The sequence below is a fragment of the Anarrhichthys ocellatus genome, unplaced genomic scaffold (genome assembly GCF_004355925.1).
Source record: "Anarrhichthys ocellatus isolate YVR2014 unplaced genomic scaffold, GSC_Weel_1.0 scaffold24, whole genome shotgun sequence".
Classification (NCBI taxonomy): domain Eukaryota; kingdom Metazoa; phylum Chordata; class Actinopteri; order Perciformes; family Anarhichadidae; genus Anarrhichthys; species Anarrhichthys ocellatus.
The window spans coordinates 5,917,044-5,939,576 of record NW_022280054.1 but is presented as its reverse complement, the minus strand read 5'-3'; the positions used below and the strand labels follow the sequence as shown (position 1 = coordinate 5,939,576).

Below are 22,533 nucleotides of genomic sequence, written 5' to 3'. Positions count from 1 at the left end.
GTTGATCACATGTGGTTTTATTATTCGTAACTATTGTCGACATGTGTATTTAAGCATGTGTATGTATGATGTATGTTCTATGCGTGTATGTGGATTGTGATGCTGGCAAGTGTATTGTGTGATGCAGCGGCTTGGAGCCCAAGACAAATATATATAAAACATGATTTAAAAGGATTATTACAAAAGAATAATTCTTAAGAAACTGGAGTCGCGCTGACATCATATCAAGGTCAATGGTCAATTTCAACATACACTTCCTGTTTACATTTGCCAAAGAACTGCTCCTGCGCCCTCTGCTGAGGTCCCTCAGCTCTCAATGCTTACAGCCAACCTGGGTTTGCATACTGTCTCTGTGCTGTGTTCACTGGTGTAGCCAGCAGAGGGAGCAACATGGCAATGGAAACTAGAGTCAGATGATGGGAGGAGGAGGATCAAGCAAATAAACCCTTGGGTAACGTGTGCAAAACAAGTGCTGTAATTCTGGTAACCATATCCAGGCCTAAAGACCACAACACACCTTTTTCTGGATTGAAACCTTGAACAAATACGTCTGTGGGGGCATCTGCCACACCGGTCCAACCTCCCCTGAAACCTGTACAAGCAAGCTACAGTAACGTAAGACAAAGGTATGCATTGTTTTTTTTCTTCTTTTTTTTTCTAACAGGTATCTTATTGGATCAGAGACAACATATGGGATAGTAATTGTCAGCTACATACTAAAATACTGTCATTGTTTCTTATTGTCACAACAGGAGGACAGAAAGAAACACAAACATAAGTCGTTCGCTCCTTTGTCCTGTGTTAAGGGACGAGAAGAATGTGTCGTTTTCCAGCATGCTATTTTACATTAATGTTGAAACTCCCCTCAATACTAAAAATTCTTCCATCCAAATGATAGCCGCGTGTTGGAATGATCTGACATATCCGCATACAGCCTTGACTGGTTGCTCCTATGGCCTATTATTAGCCACTGATCACTGGATACCGCCTTCTCAGCTGGGTCTAGTCGAGGAGGAAAAATATTCATTACGTAACAATACAGGATCTGTCTCCCAGACCCACTTCCTGAATACCACAGCAGAAACTAGGCCCTAAACCGAGGCAGAGCGGAAGCCTCATCCATTTGTTTGCTGGAGCGGTGTAAAGCTGGGCCGCTTGTTTCATGCTTATCCTTTGCTTCCTCACATTCACCACGCCACCCCTCCTTCACAGCTCCTCTTTATGGGTCAGTGATGCAGTGGGAGTGACGCAGCAGCAGCCTCCAGTCCAGAAGACAACTATACACGGCAGGACCAGGGAACCTCTGCCAGAACCGTAGTCTACCGGCAACTTCCAGACTGCAGTGAAGAGGGAAGATGGTGAAGGCCTAATCTAGGCCAAAGAGACTGAGCGGGAGCCGGGTACTCACTGTCCTTTCCTCCTCCAAAACAAACACCAGAGAGACGTCCACAGTGGCAGAGACAGGCTCAGCAAGACCTGCGCAGAGACATTTTGGTAGGCAACTCAAAGTATGAGTGCGGGCTACGGCAGTAACATTGAGTGCTACTGCAGGGATGAGTGTCTTTCTATGCTAAGAGTGTAAATGCTTAGAGAATGAGGATGAGGCCTACTCAGCCTTGTACAGCGGTCTGTGCCTCCCTGCTAATTGGAGTCTCTACAGGCCACAGCCGAGCTTACTGAGCATCGGAGGCCTGAATATTTGTCCCGTATACAGAGTAGTATCTGTGCGCTTTAAGTAAGGACAGTGAATCATTAACTGTTTTGATTCCAGTTTAGCTTGAGATGAGATCTACTTTGAATGTGAATTTATAAAAATTATAATTAACATAGATGATGGTTCCCAAAACTGTAAAGCATGTGTGGCAGATTATTTAAAAGCACTTATTTTATTGGTTTAAGACAGATGCATTTCAGCGTACATGCATTAATAAGGTACATACAAATTGGGGGTTATTTTATGTAAGAAGGACTTAAGGACGACAACACGGTGGACTGGATCGCACAAAGAACCAATGGTTTAAGAATTATTAGTATGGCCGCCATCAAAACCTGCATTTACTATCATTGAAGTTACTGGGGACATACACACTAAATGTTACAATGATAAAACTTCTGTGTAGTTTCTTTAAACGCCACTGGTCTTCCCGACCTGGCTCAGAAAAAAACACAAATATACAGCAGTCATCACTCTTTAACATAATGGCAATATTTTTGTTCACATGAATTAATTCTTATTAGTTAACTTGACTTCTTATTATGTGTTTCTTTGCTGTGAATTTGAGAAGTTATATTATCTTATGATTGGCAGCAGTCTCTGCAAATAACAGTCAGCTGTGGTGGTTGCTGCAAACTCATCCCACTTCAACTCCAGCCAGGCTCCCCCTTCGTCTCCCAAATTTAGATTTTATGGCTCCAGTTATAGAGTATGCACTGAAACCACATTTTGCCTAATTACTTGGATTGCTATCTCTTTTTTTTGTTGTCGCACCAACATGGCCCATTGTGTACACCGGCTACTCCCCCAGGGCTAATGTAGAGTTCTTCGAGGAAGCAGGTCTTGCTGTCAGCAGAAGACTGAGCTTGTAGTTAATTGTATATTTATGATACCAACATAATGTGATCACTTCAGAAAAGGGAACAGGACAATATCGCAGCTAAGACTTAGAGTGATAATTGAGTGTAATTTAAGCGACTAAAGCACAAACACACCTTATATAGCTTGTTTTCTTCAGGGCAATGAGTGACTGCATGCATAATGATATGGCACCTGCTACTTTGTCTTTTAACGCCAACAGTGCATCAAATTAAATGGCTTTCGAGAAGACCCACACGGTCATATGACTACACTCAGTTGTGCAAATTAAAGAGCTGCTTCCGTCCTCGGAGGCTAGCGAGAGGCTCACAGTGCCACGTCGGGTTCAGCTTCCTCCCCTCCCCCTCGTCTGCAGTGCTGACGCATCTGCTGCTTTTGCATCAATCAGCAGCCTCTATATAGGTATACTGAGAGCACCCGCTGATAGCAGGACTCCCTTTTCCCCCTCAGCCTTGCATTTTAGTTCGCACACTCGCTGCGATTGTGAGAAAAGGCATCGATGAACATCTGTCCTGTGACTGCTGTTATCCACAGTAGGACAGTAGTCACTGCCATCTTCTCACAGGTTCTGCTCTGCATTACCTAACCACAGTGACTGCGTAAGCACAGACGAAAGGCTTTGATGTAATATGTTGCTGCACAGATAGAGTGTGTGTGCACAAGCATGAAGCAGATGGTGCAGCATTACGCATTCAAGGTGCATGTTGTCTTTATGAGGGCTGTAGATATATAGCCTTATTTCATGCAAAAGAGATTTTTCATTTTGGTCAACCTCGATGCATCGGGATCTACCCGGTGTGGTGCTGGGGGAGATTTAATATGTCATTTGTTGTATAGCGGAGTATCCCCACGCTCTACGCTGCTACCAGCAATGCAGCTGAGTGTGTTTTCTCTGGCTGTAGCATCGAGCACAGAGCTGGTGTGTGATGTAGCACCCAGCATCTCTCCGCTCTCCCTACAGCCCTCTGCCATGCTTAATAAAAGTTGCTGCTTCCTGCTCAGCGGCTCCAGAACGAACGCTTCAGTTGCCCAGCTAGCACAAAGGCAGAATCATACTCCGGCTTAGCTACATGGTGGATAACCTGTGAGTTATTCCTATAGCGGCGGCGGCACATTCAGAGGAGGGCAGGGCAGATCTAGCCCAGGACCTGGGCTGCATGGATAGAGGCGAAGGACGTTTGAGCTGGAGTCATCTGCACACAGAGAGGGAGGGAGAGGAAGAACGACGTCAGAGAAAGCTCTGCTTCTGACAACACCACTGTTCAGCGACCATCATAGAAAAAAAAAAAACTACTTTTACCTTGCTCTCACAAAACAGTTTTTTTTATGTATATATTGAGGGCTGTAGAAAAGAGATACTGCATGACACAGTTTCCTGTTTGCCCTGCATCATTCTCTCTGATTTACTAAGGTATGTTTGCATGGTTTCCCTCAATTCATAACCTGTTTTTCTTTGCGGAAGTATGCTTTGCAGAGATGCGTGAAGTGGCTTTTGCTTTGACATTTCGCTCTCTGTTTGACAAAACTGTGTCTGTGTGCTGTATTGTCATTTCATGGTTTGTGGTTTAGCATGTGGGGATTTTTTATTTTTCAGGTTGAGACGTTAAAGAATAATATCACATGAGCTTTGAAGGTAAAGCAAGGTTGGGTGTGGCATCATCATAAGAACTGATGACAATTTTTTAAAATTTCCGCTCAGCATGTGGTGGCAATAAACCACAGCAATTGGTACAAACTGTGGCAAGTGAAAGTGGTAAAGTAAAATAGCAGAAGAAAATATGAAACTGTTTCTGTAAAACGTCACAAAAACGAGAAATTAGAACAAAAGCCGTAGCACATCACCTGCTGATATCAGATGAGAAAGTCCTTTGGGTAGCATCTCTGCTGCAGACAAAGACAGACCGATACACACAGACACAAAGTACATTCAAGCGGAGACAAAGGCAAACCTCGATTGCTCTGTAGACTGCTGTGTGCTGCAGGTTCTCAGAGAGGGCAGAATGTTTGTGGGAGAGAGGGAGATCGAATACCCGGACAGCTCAGACAGTCACTTGCCATCCAGCTGAATCTCAATAAGTGCTGCGCCATAGCATGTTGCTATGACAACGGAGGCCTGTCTGAGAAAGAAGGCAGGAGGCTGGTTGTGTTTTCAGCAGTCTCAGAGGCTTGAAGAATGGCGGCCATATTGGATTTGTTGCACGAACACGAAATTGGAAATGGATGAAAAAAAAAAAAAAAAACAACATAAAATGACATCAGTGATAACTTACCTAAACCACCTTTGTAGTAAACTAAAAAAATACTGTAAATGTATTTGAGAATAATAAAATGTCAACTAATTTCCAAATGGTGTGTAATGCCCGAAACAAAATTAGTAAAAAAACTAAATAACATACGAAATCAAATTGAACTGCTTGTTAATTTAATATAACTTCAGACTATCTTCACAGTATAATTTGCGTAGACTAAAACCCAATTAAGACAAATTAAACTCTTCTCCTGTTTTCCACTAAGTAAGAACGCAGAATAAATAAGTTTGCAACAGAGAGACAATAATAATGTGAAGTACTAACTGAAGATGGATATTTAAAAAGACTCAGATGTGATGATTCATCACTTACAAAGGCATGCTGAATGTGTTTTAGCAGATTCAGTCAGCATGCTAGCGTGAAACACGACTTAGTCTAGAATCACACCACACTGATTCGGTTGTGAGTAGGCCACAGTTAGAACACCATGCTGGGTGACACATCCTCTTTCTAAAGTGAGAATGAATGAACTTTAACTTCCTTAACTGGAGGATTAAGATATGTGGCCTATACTATTAACAACACAGTTTCTTTGAATCGGCCGATTTATTATTTATTTATAGCAGTGACTATTGTGCTTCTGTGCTACATTACATGATATGAATGACTGTAATTTCCCTCATGAGGCATTAATTAACGGTTCCTTGTAGTTTTTAGAGTTGACAAAAAATGTATGTGGGACAAGTGAAAGGATGCCTCAACTGCCAACTCACAGACGATTGAAAATGGGGCATATGAGTCATCAGTGCGCAACTGTAATTTTCATATTAACCTAGGCCTTGAGAAGAATAAGATGACAACAGAACCAGACCTAGTGAGGAGCTGCGGTAGCACACTGGATTCAGTTATTATAAGCAATAATCAGGAGTGAGTGACTCATGGCATAATTTACTATAGGCGCAGGCTAATACTTTTTTTTTTTTTTTAGAAATAAAAACTTCCACTCGTCTTCTCATGACTTCTCATGACTTTGTTAGATTAGTGCATCACAGACTTGGTTTGTTCATGACAAGAATATTCCACGTATGAAATACCAAAAGTCAGTGATGGAACAGAAAGGAAACTATTGGGCAGACAAAAAGTAATCGCATGTAGGAGGTAATTAAGAACGTCCTACATTCAGTCACCATATCCAAGACTTTTTCAATCATAATCTTCACAGTATAATTCTAGATGAGTAGCAATATTTATATTTGGTTGTGTTATTTGACATAGAAACTAATTCTTGTGATATTTCTAAGTAGCTGGATCATGACCCCCTCCCACCTGGGTGTTTTCTAGTGCAACTCACAGGCCACTAAGCTCCACTGCAGCATTTGGGAGTTAAATTTCTGGCTCAAATGCATGTTGACAGTAGTATCAACAGACATAATCCCATTACTCAAAACAATCATTGCCCCACGTGTTAGAGCTGACAAATGGTTTACAGCTCACAGTGACTGAAATATCATAACAAATGTATTTCTATTACAGTATTACATCAGTGAGGTCTTCCCTATAATGACAGACATTGATTGGTCTCATTTAGCCTTTAGAAGAGATTAACGATCTCTTACACAGGAGGAACAAGAATAAGAAAAAATAAAACAAAAGCTCAGAAGAGACTTAGGAAAGTAGTGACACTATCCTTAATCAGTTAGATAAAAGTGCCCACGATTCATTAAAGTTTAAATTGAAATTTATTTCAACGAGAGGGGATGGAGATTAGGCTGTTAGAAATGTTGACCAGACTGTTGGCACTGGAGCTCATCTGTCAGGATATCACTGCCATCTAGTGTTAAACGACTGGAATAGCTCAAATACAAAATGTACACGCTTCATCTTGATTTATTCAGGACAATCAAAACAGTCCGATTCACCATTTTGTAAAAATCTGATGAAATGATTTATTTTTCTGTCTTCTTTTTCTAGATGACTGTGGTGTCCCCGTGCACTCAGAACCTCATGGATAGTGCTCACCCTCACACCGTGCTCAGCAAGCTCAACGAGCAGCGCTCACAAGGCCTCTTCTGTGACGTTACCATTGTGGTGGAGGACGTTAAGTTTCGGGCCCACAAGAACATCCTGGCAGCCTGCAGCGGGTACTTCAGGAACGCTCTGACATCTCCTGAGATATGGAGCTCCGGCCAAGTGCTGGAGCTGAGGGACCTGAAATCTGAGGTGTTCGCTAGCATTCTCAATTTCATCTACTGCTCAAAGGTGACGTCACCTGGTACAGAGGACACAGGGGGGCTGGTGGCGGCTGGAAAAAGACTCGGAATTCCCTTTTTGGAGAAGCTTGCAGAACAACAAAGGCAGGATGAATGTGTTAAATCCACAGACTCTGGCTGTGAGCCAGTGTCAAAAAAAGCAAAGCAGGAGGCTCCCAGACCTGAGGACATCGACAGAGGGCCCCGCATCACCAATGCCTTCTCCATCACTGAAGTGTGTCCTGGGAACAATATCTTTACCCCTCTGGTTCAAACCAATAGGGAGAGGCAGTTACCAGATGTGGGACCGCTCCCATCAAATAACCCAACAACCTCCTGCCTCAACAAGAACACTGAGACAACGCAAGCCCTCTTGGAGCACTCATATGCAGTAATCAAATCTACTGAAGGCAACGACAGCAGTCAGTGGGACAACAAGAAGGTCTATAAACCAGCCACATCTGAGCCAAAACAACTAATTTACAGGAACGCAGGCCCGCTTAAAAAGCGCCACAGGCTGGGAGGAACTTTGTGTCGAAGTATACTTCCAGCGCCAGCTGAACCGCAAAAAGATAAACTAAATACGATAACCCCGACATTAGCTGATGGTGTTTCTGTAGCAGCACCTGTTGCAGTCATGACCCCACCTCCACTTATTTCAGAGGTAGAAACTGAAAAAAGTATGGGGTCCGGGATTCCTATAGCCACCGACAATGTTCAAATGGAGTTAGGCCCACCAACCCTTTCCCCTCACACGGAGGACAGCATTTCAATTTACGGATGTGGCCACTGTCCGGAGATATTCACAAATAAAGCTCTTCTCGCCATTCACGCAGAAGTACATAAGAAGCGGTTTGTTAGTCATTTGTTTTGCAAGTTTTGTCACAGAAAGTTCATACACCTCAAACGACTGCGCAACCATGAGCATGTCTGTCCCAGAGCTGCAAGAGGCCCGCCTAAACTGGATGCTCCCGACATATCAACCAAAGAGGCGGAACTCCATTCAGATGACGCGCCCAACGCGGAGAACAACGTGACACAGCTTCCCTCTGCAGACCTCTCCACACCTTACACCCCAGAGCCCCCACGAGTGGACCAATCACAGCGTTCACATGTTGAGAAGCCAGTGAGGCCAGGTGGCAGTCAGAGGAGATACAACTGCAGTGTGTGTAGACGGGTTTACGTCACCTTGTCCAGTCTGAAGCGGCACGAGAATGTACATTCCTGGCAGAGGGCATATCCCTGTCACTATTGTAATAAAGTGTTTGCATTGGCAGAGTACCGTACGAAGCATGAAATCTGGCACACAGGTGAACGCCGCTATCAGTGCATTTTCTGCCTGGAGACGTTCATGACCTATTATATCTTAAAGAACCACCAGAAGTCGTTTCACGGTATTGATCCCAGTCTTGCTGTGAAGAAAAAATCGGCCAACGGTGGTCTGAAAGCCAGTGTTTATCCAATCAAACTCTACAGGCTTCTGCCTATGAAGTTCAGAAAGAGACAATACAAGACGTACAGCCAGACGTTCTCAGAGAGTGTTGAAAAAGATGACGAAGCTTCAACGGAGAACAACTCTTTTATCCCTCCATTTGAAGAAAACGGTCTGAGCAGCAACCCCGATGCCGTCTCATTCCCTCTGACTTTCATGGCAACACCAAAGATGGTGGCACCTGTCATGCCTCGCATCAGCTTTGGCAAGCTATGTGACCGGGAAGTTGACCAAAGTCTGAACAATGACTTGGAAATTCAGAGAGGCACAAGAATAGAGGCTGAGAATAGAGATTCACCTTTCACCGACTACCACAGCACCTTCTCTTTGCAACCCGAGTCTCCTGCAGTGGGTTACAAAGACGATCCTCCCGTACTAAGTAACTCAGAGCTCATCAGTCACAATCTGCCATTCCTAAACTCTTTGAACACTGTTAAGAAGTTAAGCGAGTTATCAGCTTCTGCAAAAAGAGTTGAGGACATGACCAAGGAGATACTTCAGTCAAGCACTGAGAATCTGGCGCGCGATAAAAAGATGGGGGCGAAGACAGAAACGTATATCGCCAAACCTGCGTGCCCGGGTCCATCTGTGGATGGTGCTGCCATGCCCCTCTGTCAGATAACGGTGAAAATAGGCAATGAAGCCATTATCCGTCGCCGAATCAAAGGATCCAAGCTCTTCCCCAGAAAGAAAAGGACATTCAGAGAACTGAGTGAGGAGGAGAGCCCAAGTCAGGGCCCGCCAACACGGGAAGACTCAGAGAGCCCCAGGCTCCGTCTGAGACAGGAAGTCACTTCTGCCACAGCGCCAGAGACGTTGGAGGATCCCAATGACTGCGACACCGCTGATATGCTTTGGCGTCCCTACTATTCTTACAAAGCTAAAAAGAAAAGGAAGAAGTTGAGATTCAAGCACGGAAAGGCCTTGTTTCAAGGTTATCCTGAAACATCTGGAGACAGAAGTGCTCCCGGCGAGGCCCACCTTGATAAAAGTACTTGGCTGACAGAAGAGAGCATGTCAGGTTGTAGTGGAGAGGGGAAACGCAGTCTCAGCAGGAACTCCAGCCCGAGGACCACCTACAACTGTGACATCTGTGACAGCTCTTTCATTACAGAGACAGGTCTGAGAGCTCACGTTATTGGTTCCCACCCGTGTTTCTGCCGGACCTGTGGTAAACAAGGTCCCCCTGGTGAGGTGCCCGCCGGTGGTGATTACATCTGCAACCGCTGTATGGAAAATGGCTCCTGCTTTGATAACACACCCCGGAGCCCCAACCCAGAGAAGAAGTATCGCTGCTCCTTCTGTCCCCAGCGCTTCCTCTACCTCGCCACCAAGAGAAGCCATGAGAAAAAACACCAGGAGACAAATGAGGAGGGATATAATTCGGACAACTTCACACCATGTTCTAATTACTCTGCACACTTGAAAGAAGACAATAAACAAGACGACGTCAAAACAGAAGACGGCGACAATCAGGGAGGCATTGACATAAAAAGTGAAAGGGTAGAAGAAGGACATTGTTCCATTGATAAAATGAAGCCTAAAATTGAGGACACAAATGACTCTATGTCTTTGACTACCTACCAAGACATGTCCAACATTAAAAGTCCATTATCGCCTTGCATTGATCCATTCTTTTCCCTGACAACCCCAAAGATGAAACATAAAATGGCGAAAAAAGGGATCAATGCACAGCATTCTATGCATCTCATCTCAAAAAAGCAGGCTTGTGACAGAGACAGCAATAGCAACCAGGACGTTTTGACGGGGCCAAGAACATCCAGTCACAATGATCTGGAGAAGTCCTGTAAACTCTTTAAGAGAAATGACTCTGAAATGAAAGGTACCCATGTTTCTATACACAAGCCAGAGAAATGGACATGCAAAGAGGAGCCATTTTTTTAAAGATAGCAATCGGCAAGAGAGAAAGTGAATAAAACTTGACTTCAAGCCACTGCTTTTGGTTAGGAAATGTAAGTTGTCATCTTTGCAGCTGAGCTCAATAAAATGTTTATGAATCAACAACACTAAACATGAGGATCTAATATGACTCACATGCTGTAATGTCTTCCCTTCTAAACTCAATGACTGAATTATTTTTCACCTTTGTAGAAGATATTTTTGGGATAATTTAGGACCTTCTGACACAGACTGTACTTTGCCCATTGTCTATGCATATATGGCAGACTCAGTGACATAACTGTACACAATTTCAGAACAGGGTTTAGGGTGTTTTGGAGAACTGAAAAGCTTCCTAGTGTGGTCACAGCTTCACTTTTTAAAACATGTCCAGAATAAACAGTATGAATTTCACAACTGTCACATTTCTGAATCTCACGTTCAGTTGCCTGGCCATGGTGAGTTGCACTTTATAAATAGACTATGCTGTTCTGTTGGTTCAAGACTGTGATAATAAGTACCATTGAAATACTTCTAATTTCTAATCAACACATGGAACCATTGAGGTTAAAGTTACTTTTGTGTGCTTAAAATGTATAAAACATGTAAAACTACTTAAATAAATGTTGTTGGTATTCTAAACAGATACATCCTGTCCTCCTTTAGCCTGGTATCGGGAAATGCTTGATTATCAATTCACAGTATTGAGAGACCACTGACTGATAAGCACACTCGCCAATTCTCTGACGGTAAGGGAAAAGATTTAAATATTTTAAATATTAGGATTTAAACAGTCATATCTGTACAAAACCCGTTTCACAGCAAACTATTTCCTAAATATAAAGCCACATGGTGGTTATCTGCTGCTCCGGGTGCTTCAGGGACCTGCCGCCCATCTGAGAAGTTCATTCCCTCATTCTTCAACACAAACTGCATCTGTATTTAGAGTTGGGTCTCAATACACAATTTCCAGATGTTTTTTTAAATTCTTTGCTTCTTTTCTAAAACTGAGCTGATGTAACAAATGGATCATACGTTGGAGGTACAAGGCACTGCTCAACACACTGGTTATGCCAGCGAGGTGACTTTTTCCATTCGTTTAATAAAGGATGATTAAGTATTAAAAACACTGATAGCAACAATTCATGTGATGTTACTGATGCTATTGAAGATTGAATATGAGCAGCATTTTCAGTCACTTTTCATTCACAACCTGTAAGAATATGGCTAATGGCATCGTGAGCCATTGCACTCTGAGATAAGCAAAGATTAGTTACAAGTATAGTGAGAAGCATGTAGTTGCAATCACGTCAATGTACAACTGAAAAGGCACATGCTCACTATATTCTACTATACCTACTATGTAATAAAATATAGAATACCAATCCAGAATATACTTCATATGTTCCATATATTTTTGGTGTTGTAAAATGCTTCAGAAAGATATTCTTGGTCTCATTTAATAAGGGATTTCAAATACAAAGATTTGCTTTATATGGCTTTTACTAAATGTCTATTTTAAATAGAACCCCTGATCTGAGGAAGACATGAAATATGTTACATTAAAGGCCTCGATGTCACAAACGTTGATGGTAAAAAGCAGAGGATTTTGTGACATAATGTGCAGCTTAAAAGATAGATTAGATGTTAATAGCAGGTGTTGTGAATTAGTGTGAGCTATACCTTAACAGGAGACAATAAATTGATTATGAAAGTTATAAATCATACCTGACCGCCCTTTCAGGCTCCCGGCTGCTATCAGCGATGAAAATCAAACGCGTGTTTTCACCCAACCAAAGGCAACATCACCTGGGAAAGAAGAAGAGAACACAGAACGTCTGCCATGTTTTCATCCAAGGGAGGTATTGAAATGAGATTGTATTGCAGATTAAGAGGAATAAATCATTTTTATAAATCAACAATCTTGGAATATTATATTAGGGGGACGTTTGCAGATGTCCACTAATAATTATCTATTCTAATGAGGAAATGACATAGTGATCATCACCTTAGCTATTTTCTAATGTCATTCTTTATCTTGCTTTAAGATGCAACCGAGGTACAACACAACCTCAGACATGATGTAATAATCTGTTAGATGAAAACACCACTGGGAGAAAAACATTACAGCTTATACTTTACATAAACATGTATAAAACTAGTTATATTTGAATGCATACTAACACCTTTATTAGTAGCATAATACCAGCTCTTAAACTGACTTTTTTGTACATTTTTTAAAAAGGAAATGGCTATTTATATACTAGCCTGTTAACTTTTTTCAAGAGTGCAAGACAAACATAACACCAGCTAGCTGTGATGTGTGAATTTGTATGTTTCCAGACACCTTAACAGGATCACTCTCCATTTCAGTATATTCTTTGTACAGTTCCTCTGATTTTATGTAGCCTGTTTTAGACATCTGTGAGGTTTCTTTTTGCAACATTGTTCAAAGTGAAGAATGTTTTCAACAGTCCTGAAACTGTGTGCCTTCAGAGAATGAGTTTTAACCCAGTGACACATGTCCATCTGTCTGACACAAGCATGTCATATATACAGACAGGGTTAAAACAAGATTAGCTAGCTAAAGCTAACTAGCTCCACAAGTCAAAAGTAACAGTTCTCCCGCGAGCGCAGTCGTTGCACAATGAACAACACTTACAGAGAGACCTAAAACTCCTACCAATCTGCACAGTGAAGCACTAGTCAAAGCAGGGCGCTCGTCTCTTTTTGAGGAAGCTTGATTTCTCCCAAAAACGTCGAGAGGCACCAGTGTGTACGGGACCTGACGTGACGCGGCAGTGGGGCTGGCTCTTTTCCTTCCACTCTCTGCCTGCATTCAAAAACGGATATGATAAACCAGCGCTGCTGAATGCGCCGGAGCAGCGACAACAAGTCAGCTCTGAACCATGGCGGAAGAGGACGACGCGACGGTTCGGATTTTACAGAGCCTGCGGGGTAAAATATGTAAGTCTTGACCCGGCTGAGCACGATTGTTTTTCCCCGTCTCTCGAGGTCGGTTGAAGGCGGAGGGGCGCGGCGTGAACAGTCAGTTGTGGAGGCAGAGGTTCAGTCCATCTGGTCGGTCTGCTGCTGGTTCACTTCAAGGTAGCCTAGCGTGCTAACAGGGGCTAGTAGCTTGTTGTGAATGATTTCATTCATCGATCAGGGCTCCAGGACCGTCAGCGTACTGAGTGTTTTGAGCGTAACGGTTATAGTTTTTTAATTTATTTTTTACGTTTTTAAAAAATGCGTTTTGTGTGGATTTGAGCTGCCCTGTAAGCTTAGTTAGCGTTGGTGGTTAAAGTAGCCACTGCCAACCTAACCCAGTCAGCTACAACCTCAATCACTGCAGGCATCTGACAGTCGGGAAACTTAGCTAATGTTAAACAATAACAACATTAATTCAAGCGATAACATGGAGTTCAACCGCAACGTTAATGTACACAAATGTAGGTCTCAAAGTAACGATCGCTCACTCTTTCTCAGTTTAACGTTAGCTAACGTTACCTAAGTTTTGACAGATAACGTTAAATCTTGTTAACGATCGTGGCACACTACACGTGTATCACAGCGGTGTGTTGATCGGTGACAAGAGACCAACTCTTTGAGTTCAAGTCCTGTCTCTTAATCTTCAGTCTTTGCTCCTCTGACCTGCAAGTGGAGGCATTAAAAACATGTCAATGCAGTCATCGTGTCTGCTTATATGACACTAGTTACATGAATGATTAAAAAAAACATCCGTGGGAATGAGCTGGCAGTCCTGCCCTGTAGCAATAGTGTAGTAATACACTAGGCATGCATGTGATAAGAGTCCAGATCGGAAACGTTTGGCTTTAAAGTGAAATAAAACAAACAACAAGCCACTTTCCTCATCCTCCTGTCCCTCGCAGGCTTGGCTGCTGGTAGTACCTGCCAGGTTTGAATGTGTAAACGTGTGTTTATTTGCCAAATTACTCAACTTCAGTGTGTGTGTGTGAGTGTGTGTATGGCTGCTCTGCAAAAAGCTTCAGCCATGACCAACATTTTCTAGATTCAAATTACACAAGCTGTACTTATTCCCATCATGTGTTTTAACTCATAGATATGATGCCGCAGATTTGATTATCCTCAGGTGTAATACACATCCATTAGTCTATATGCCCACTGCTGCACCGTACTCTCTGTGTTGGTGTTTGAGGCCATCGATTATGGTTGGGATTCAATATGCCCCAGTGGCATTGCTTCATCTCAATGGAGACAATTCAGTGTTGTCGATCTTCAAAAGAAATACATTTGACATAAGCTGGCACTAAACTGTAGTTTTTCTTAAGGAATAATCATTCGTATGTATTATTGCTATTTTAAAATATGTTTGACAAAACATGTTTAATATGCACTTGGGATACATTTCTTAAGTAGGTGTGGGCCATATCGTGACTCGCTATGAATCTGTCTTAAATGTATGTTTTTACTGTAAGGCGTATAGGCGGCTAACAAGTATGTAAGGGCTGGTATGCATTGGCACATGCATAGGAACTCAAATGTCAGTTTCACTACTATGAATTAATGACAAAACAGTAAGCAGAACAAGATAGAGGAACTGTCGTGGCATGTAACTCACTTTGCAGTCTTACGAAACTCCATTCTTCCTCGTTCACACTTTGTCCTTTTCCGTTGGCCTACATCAATCGGGTTGGCATTCTGTAAATATGTATTCCTGTGTGTGTATATGTATATACATATATATATATATATATTCCTGTAGCAGTTTTTAGATTTGTGTGCTTTGAGATATGTCCTTGTTCTCCTCATCGTCGCAGTAAAATCGCCGTCGTCAGCCAAGTCTGGTGTTGTTTAGGCAAACTCTCTGACCTTTCGCTCGTGGTTTTTTCACAGGGTGACTTGCTTCTGTTTTTAAAATGTTATTGAACAGACGAGAGGGCAGTAATGCTATCTGGATGTGTTTGTGTCTGCGTGCATATGTGCTCGTGTGCTCTACTCCCACCAGGTCATCCTGGTCCAAGCTTAGTGACGACTTGGCTGTTTTCACTGGCCGTTCCTAAGATTAGCCATTCACCATTATTAATAGCTTGTTTAAAAAGCTGATCTCACTGCTGGCTTTTGTTAATTAGGTCTCAACCTGGGCTTAGGGGTACGTATCCAAAGCTAGAAGACCAATTTAGACGACTGACCCTCGAATCTATTAGTTTAAATCTGATTCATTGTGAATTTCTCGATGGCGCAGTGTTTGAGTGACTGCCATGCAACTTATCTGGCTTTGATTTAATGCATTTCTTCTATGTAGGCCCGTGTGTTGCACAAAACCCCATGGCATAGAATTTGGGTCTTGTGTTCGTGCATGTGTTCGTTGCAAAGGTATTTGTCATTTGTGAATCAGCGCTGTACCGCCGTCATTGGTTAGGCTGAGGAAGTCAATGTTTCATGTTTTTAACCACATATGAGCCTCAAGTCTACGTCGGCTACATCCGCTCTGCAGCTTGCCCGAACAAGAGCCAGTGTCTCCATACGAAGGATGTTTAATGTAAAAGCACATTTTACAAGTCCACTGTGTATGATTGCAATCACACATGCTTATATTGATTAGGATTAGATTGTACAGAGTCAGCCTCAGTGAATTTATTAACCTTTCATTTTTTATTTCAGGTCATTTTTCCCCCTTTTTTTTGATTAAGAATAGCAGAAGAACTAAAACACATGCGTTGTTTATCTTAACTCTAGGACTGCCAGTTGTTGCAATGAATTATCAGAGTAATGCTTTTTTTTAAAGATCTGAAACTTGAATGCACATGTTCTCAGAACCTCTTGAGGGAATATCTCTGTTAACATTTCAAGTAATGTGGTTCACTTCTCAGTTCAACATACCTGTAAGATTCATATTTATTTTTGTATATCATATTTTTTTAAACCTTGCAAAAGACACCATACACACAATACAATACAGTACATTACTACCCTCCCCTGGATTTGCACATGACCCCTAACCATATGTAAATGAGTTGTCAAATGAGTAATAACTTCGTAAGCACACAGGATTTTCTACCCCATAGAAATATAATACTCTATTTCTATGTCCTACATGCACATGTTCTCAAAACTTCTTAAAGTTATATCTGTGTTGTGACTTCTCAGTAAGCATACCTGTAAGATTAATATTAATAACGGTAGACTGGAAGGAGGTATAGAAATAGAGACATGCTGTTGAATAGCGTGGGTGTAGATTGTCCAAAACCTGTGCCATTGATGTGCCAATGAAAGACTGCTGATGTCTTGATGCCAGTCGAGTCCATTAATAACAATCTTCTTCTCTTGGTGCTGCAGGTGAAGCTAAGAACCTTTGTCCAGTCTCGGGTCCAAACCGACAACGGGATCTCTGCACCTTTTGCACCATAAGTCTGGATCAGGAAGAGGTTTTCCGCACCAAGGTGTTTGACAAAAGCGTCAGGTGAGCAAGGTTACCCCCTGTATCTTCTCACTGTCTTATTTCCAGTTGGAGCTGCAGTTTTACTGCCGTTACTGTCTGTTGAGCCTGCGACATGCTGTCTTCCAGTGTTTCCATTTTTAAATATTGTAGATGAATAATGAAGTTTTATTGAAGAGAGCTTTCTATATCTTTCCTAACGTTGGTTAGTTGGATGGTAGTATTTGGCAAACTAAATGCTATTTAATTAAGCAAATGAAGAGCAGTAAAATGTATCGCAATAAATATTAAATCTCTCTGACTAATACAGAATTGCAGAGGTCTTAGAAAATGGGAAATTACTGACAGTAATATAGTGTAAAGAGCACATTCACATACTTATAATCCACACAAATAACAGGTACATATCATCAGTTAAGGAGTTGAATATTATGAGTAGTCAGTAATTAGTTTCCTGGAGAGTGTGATACTTAAAGTGACTCAGAAGGAGGATACATGTTAACATGTCCAGTTATTCGTGGTACAACTCATCTATAGCGAGTTATGTTTGCTATACAAGAAACCCAAACATCCTTCTGTTTTTATGCAGGCGAAGTTTCGGGTTCAGCGTCTTCTACTGTACCATTTCCTCCTTTTGTTAATTTCTGAACTAGCAGTGAACCGTTTCTCAGGTTTTGGATGTGTAGCTCACAATCGGGTGAAAATGTCAAACCTTCACAGCTTTACAAATGTTGGTGGTTGCTGCGCTTTTCTAAATATTGTAAATCACAAAGTGAAGCCTTTTAGTTGTCGACTGTTCATCTGTTGGCGCTCTGGAGGTCATCCGTCTTTTTCTGACACTTTGATTTGTTTAATTTACTGAATAATTGATAGATTAATTGACGGAAGTCATTTGTTTCCGCTCTAGTAATATTAATCTAGAATGATGTAAATAGAAATAGAAACATAACACCACTTGGCACTTAACACTGGAATTTTCCAGTGAATGTAACAAGTGTCTGCTAATGCAAAGTTTGTTTTACTGCTGTGATCACTGGAATAAATATTAACATAATGTGCCACACTTCGTTTCAGGAACAAAGTTGATTATGTTATGCTCGTATGGATTGATTGTATTACTGTTGGCTGTTGTTATTCTTTGTAGAGTTTACAGTTTGTTTCAAGAGTTGAAGTCAAAGAAAATGGAAATGACTTGCTGAGAAAACCTCCCATTTGGAAACAGTTCTACTAAGCTCTGCACCGTTTTTGTCTGTCGCAGGCCGATCATGTGAGAAATGTCCAGTTTCAAATCCAGTCATTTGATAACATCTTACAAATGTCAATATGTGACTCAGTGCTGTGTGTGTGCAGGGAAGCGTTTTAGCTGGGAAACACTCAGTGATTCAGACTGAAATGACCGTTTCTTTTATGACCCATAGCTACATTCACAAGCGGTGCAGAGAAAGGTGTGTGAGATGGGCACCAGGAAGCCTTTGAGGTGTCTTATCTACATTATTGCATATCTCACTGTAAACATGGGCTTGCCTTCTACAGGTATTTCACAACAGTTCTTTTTTCTCTCCTGATTTCGGTGCCATTCAAAAGGATTTTACAGTCTCTGAGGAAGTGTGTCCTCCCACGCTCTCCCCTGTCTTCCTCTCTGTGTCACTCTCAACTACCTTAGCCTCTGTTTAGCACAGCTTAATAATCACTGAAATTCGGCCCACTGTTTTTTTTTTTTTTGTGTGGATGGTGTTTGACTCATGCCTGTTGCATGGGTTCCTGTTTCTGATGGTTTAAAGGCTTTGGATGCCTTGGATAAAGCAGGCGTGTTCAAACAGTTGTGGTCAAGTGGTTTCGACCTCACATTCTCACATTATTTAGAGACCAGGGCGACAACGGAAAGGAAGGTAGTACAGTGGGAGTGCGTTTTGAGCGTGTGCAGAACGGAGGTTACAATTGCATAATTTCATGTAATGTTGAGGAGGATGCGTGGGTGCACACTGGATGTGTTGACCAAACGCAGTGCGGAAGTGTCAGGCAAGATATTTCACCATCCAAGAGGTATAAACTGTAGAGAGAGACGCATCCGTCCAGGGATTAAAGAGTTACAGGATCACATTCAGACATATGACCCATAAACTCCACTAATTTAGTCTGAGTGGCCGACTTATTGTCTACAAAGTTGTTTATATGCCAGCTGCTTTTTTTATGAACAGACCTCCAAACTTCGTCATCTTAACTGCCCCAAAATGTCTCTTTGTAAATCAGTAAAACTCACTGATTTGCAGTTTTACTTGAACACATGAGCGGTTAATCCAGTACAACCGTCTAAGTGCCGTTCAGTCTGTTTGGGACAGGTGGTCTGCTGGCAGCACGGACATCGAGGTAGTGCTTAACCTACAATCGGCAGTGTCAGACCAAGCTGTCCAGCTCACAGTCTTGGTGGTGAGGTAGTCGTGTTGGCAGGACTGAGTGGCACAGATGCTCGGGTGCTCAGTGTTTGGCCCGGCTCCCACGGGGAGTAAGAGATCTAACCGGGCTAGGTTAAAGTGTCAAACCCCGATGCTGTTTTTAATGACTGAAGTTTGCATGTTTTGACACCTGTCGGCATGGGTTTCTTCCAGAAGCTCAAGTCTGCTCCCACAGACTAAAGTCATGCAGGTTAGGTGGACTGGAAACTCAAAATGTGTGTTGGCCCCAGAAGCCTGTCCAGCTGTGCCTGATGATGCTGCTGAACACAGTATTGATTAGAATATTTTTCCTGATATTGCTGTATATCCCGTCATGACAAATATATGCTAAATTGCTTCTAAAAAAGAAAATGATTCTATTGAAACTGGCCATGTGTGATACAGCTCAGTATCAGTAGCTTTAGCGGATGGATGTTCATTATTACTAGTTATAAAGACCCTTTGTCGGTAGAATAAAGGCTTTTCTTGCTTGATTGTTTTACCTCAGTGGCTTTTAGCTGCTTAAATGTTCCCCAAATTACACTCATCATCACTTTACTCTGTCCTCTTTCATGTTACCTTCCAGATATTTTACTCGTCCCAGCTCCCACTTGACAGATTTTTTATTTTTTTTTCTTCCCATTTCATTTGGTGAGGATAGAGGGATATAACAAAAGAGTCTTCACGGATAATTCTTACAGGGTTTGTAAACTGTTGGACCACAAATTAAGGAAATGACAAGAACGGTTTTGGAGAGAATGGACGGAGCATTCCCTACAACCCCGATGAGTCATGAGGACACCCTGCGTGTCCACCTTCTGCTCAGACAGTTCATTTCCTAGGAAATCAACCAATCCTGGGATATGATAGTTATGCACAAATATGATGTTATTACATTTTGGCATCGTCTATTTCTTTCCTGTATAACCCTCGGGCCATAAACACAACCTTGTATCACAGTAACTGCACGATTGTTATAACCCTCCAGCAGTACATTTCATGAGGAGTTTGATTTAGCGATCACATGATTTCGTAGTTCAGAATAAAGTCAGGTGTACTGCAAAGATGTAGCTGAGGAAATGACAAAGATGGTGCACATGAAGTGACTTCGTCCTTGTTGTAGACCACACCAAATAGAGCCTTTTAAATAAGATAACACTGGTGGTACACACAGTCACGAACAAAGCATTGATTGAGCCGACATGTATGTGTCACTGACTAAACGGGCTACAGCCACTAATCTGGTCTCTGCCTTTTATTTACAGCCCGTTCTATGGAGAGGACTTCTACTTTGAGATCCCACGTTCATTTCAGGGTTTGTCCTTCTATGTTTATGCCAAAAGCGTGTTCCAAAGGGACCCACCTGTTGGTGAGTTGCATTGAGTAAGGCACACACTCACACAAGTATATTATCTCATGTTAGTGGACGAGTTGTAGTTTAATATGTTTGTGTATATGTGTGTCTTTACAGGAAAGGTGTCAATCCGGAAGGATGACTTGTGTAAATACAGTGGGAAGGAGCACTGGTTTAGCCTTCATCCAGTGGATCCCAACTCAGAAGTCCAGGTAATATGGTTGAAACAACTGGCACTCAATTTATCGCACATCTCACCCGGATGTTAATGTAAAACACGTTGGGTTTGACTTTTAACTACACATGCTTGGAAGTTGCCACTGAAGCTATATTGATAATGAGACTGCACCGCTCACTCATGCAGTCACAACTTGCTGCACCGCAACACAACAAGCGGGAAATTCCCTTCCATGTAATTTCACATTTGCATACAGATCTCATTGTTTCCTTGTCAAAGTGAGGTTTAATAGTTTTCTGCCCAAACCTAAAATACAGATACTGTAAATAGATTGCTGCTATTGTTATGAAAATCATTATTTTGGCCACCTATCAATAAACAATAAATCTGGACTTTCACGTCATGTTTTTAAACATCTGGATACAATTTATAAAGTATTTTTCTCCAACTCACTCCCATCTTTTTTTTTTTTTTTAATCATGCAAATGTAACTGGTCTGTTATTTCGACTGCATACAAGATGGTTACATAGAATTACCATATTTGTTATTGTTTTGTGCAACTAGTATGTCAACCTGTCCGAAGCCCAAGTGGGGCAAAACAAATGAGTTGTTGAAATGACTTTGTTTCTTAGAGGATTTGTTTGTTGGGTTCAGTATTGAGCTGGCTGCTGTAACACTCGCTAATGATTATGATACTGCAGCTGTAGTCTTGATTAATGAGGTGTTTTTCGTCCAGTGTCTGCCTCATTTGTTGAAACTTTGTTTTTTGTTTTGCCTTTCAGCATTTGATTGATCTTTTTTTTTTTTTAATCAGGGTTCCGTTCTAGTTTCCATCACAGATAAGGCACGCATGTAGATCGCTCTGTTTCAACTGTACATGTCTTTGATCAGATAGTTATTGTGGTCTGTTGGGTGAAACTGCAGCACACCACCACCACTTCTGTGCTGCTGTAGCTAACGTGTTGACTCTAGCTGCCATTAGCCCACGCCAGACTATTCTGGGTATGTGCTGCTACACTGATTCACTCACAAGTACACACTTTCAACTGCAAAGTTACATCAGTGAGTGATGGAGGTGTTATTGCAATGCCTCTCTGGCTTGGTTTGTTTGAATGTACCCTGTCAGCTGTGTTAGCTTTTAGTCCAGTTAACCTGCTCAGTTAATGAAGAAGATTGTAATGGTGGGATAAACAATACACACTTTTTTCAGATTCATTAAGAAAGGATAGGTAGTTGTAGTGTGAGTGTTTATTTTCTGATGATAGGGGCTCATTTGGATTTTTGCTAAGTAGTAAGTATATTGGCTTTAAGGCCTATCTTGTACCAGAAAGGACCACTCGCCATCGCAGCCAAGTGCTGATTTGCAGAGACAGAGTGCAAGTGTGTGGGTGTTTTGTTTAGCGCTCTCTCTCTATCTCTTTATCTCTCTTCAACACTTCCGAAGGCGAGACCGGCAGCCTTCACCACATCCGAACCCGTACAGATCTTCTATGAGTGATGACAGAATTCACAGCTGCTGTGGCTCTTGTCACACATGGTACCGCCATTAACCTAAAACAACACGAAACATGAGGTTGAGCTGGCCCACATGTCTGTGACTAGGCCTAGAGAATACAATGAGAGAGAGAGAGAGAGAGAGAGAGAGAGAGAGAGAGAGAGAGAGAG

At 42.0% G+C, this 22,533-nt stretch overlaps 2 protein-coding genes across 3 annotated transcripts in view; both read left to right on the top strand.

Moving 5' to 3' along the window:
- Positions 1-423: 423 nt before the first annotated feature.
- zbtb38 (zinc finger and BTB domain containing 38) lies at positions 424-11,124 on the top strand. 2 transcript variants are annotated; one of them, XM_031860699.1, is made up of 3 exons: positions 424-626; positions 1,213-4,004; positions 6,814-11,124. In XM_031860699.1, exon 3 carries the CDS (start codon positions 6,814-6,816, stop codon positions 10,486-10,488), a length of 3,675 nt encoding a protein of 1,224 aa, XP_031716559.1. In that variant the 5' UTR covers positions 424-626; positions 1,213-4,004; the 3' UTR covers positions 10,489-11,124. The 2 variants fall into 2 exon arrangements, with proteins under 2 accessions (XP_031716559.1, XP_031716558.1); XM_031860698.1 differs by having other exon boundaries at positions 425-626; positions 1,213-1,494.
- Positions 11,125-13,167: 2,043 nt separating this feature from the next.
- The window catches only part of rasa2 (RAS p21 protein activator 2), a 23,967-nt gene continuing 14,601 nt past the window's right edge, over positions 13,168-22,533 (top strand). The window contains exons 1-4 of the mRNA XM_031860700.1: positions 13,168-13,449; positions 16,804-16,927; positions 20,601-20,704; positions 20,807-20,901. Of these exons, the coding sequence (XP_031716560.1) occupies positions 13,392-13,449; positions 16,804-16,927; positions 20,601-20,704; positions 20,807-20,901 (381 nt within the window). The 5' untranslated portion in view covers positions 13,168-13,391. The remainder of the gene's footprint in view (positions 13,450-16,803; positions 16,928-20,600; positions 20,705-20,806; positions 20,902-22,533) is intronic.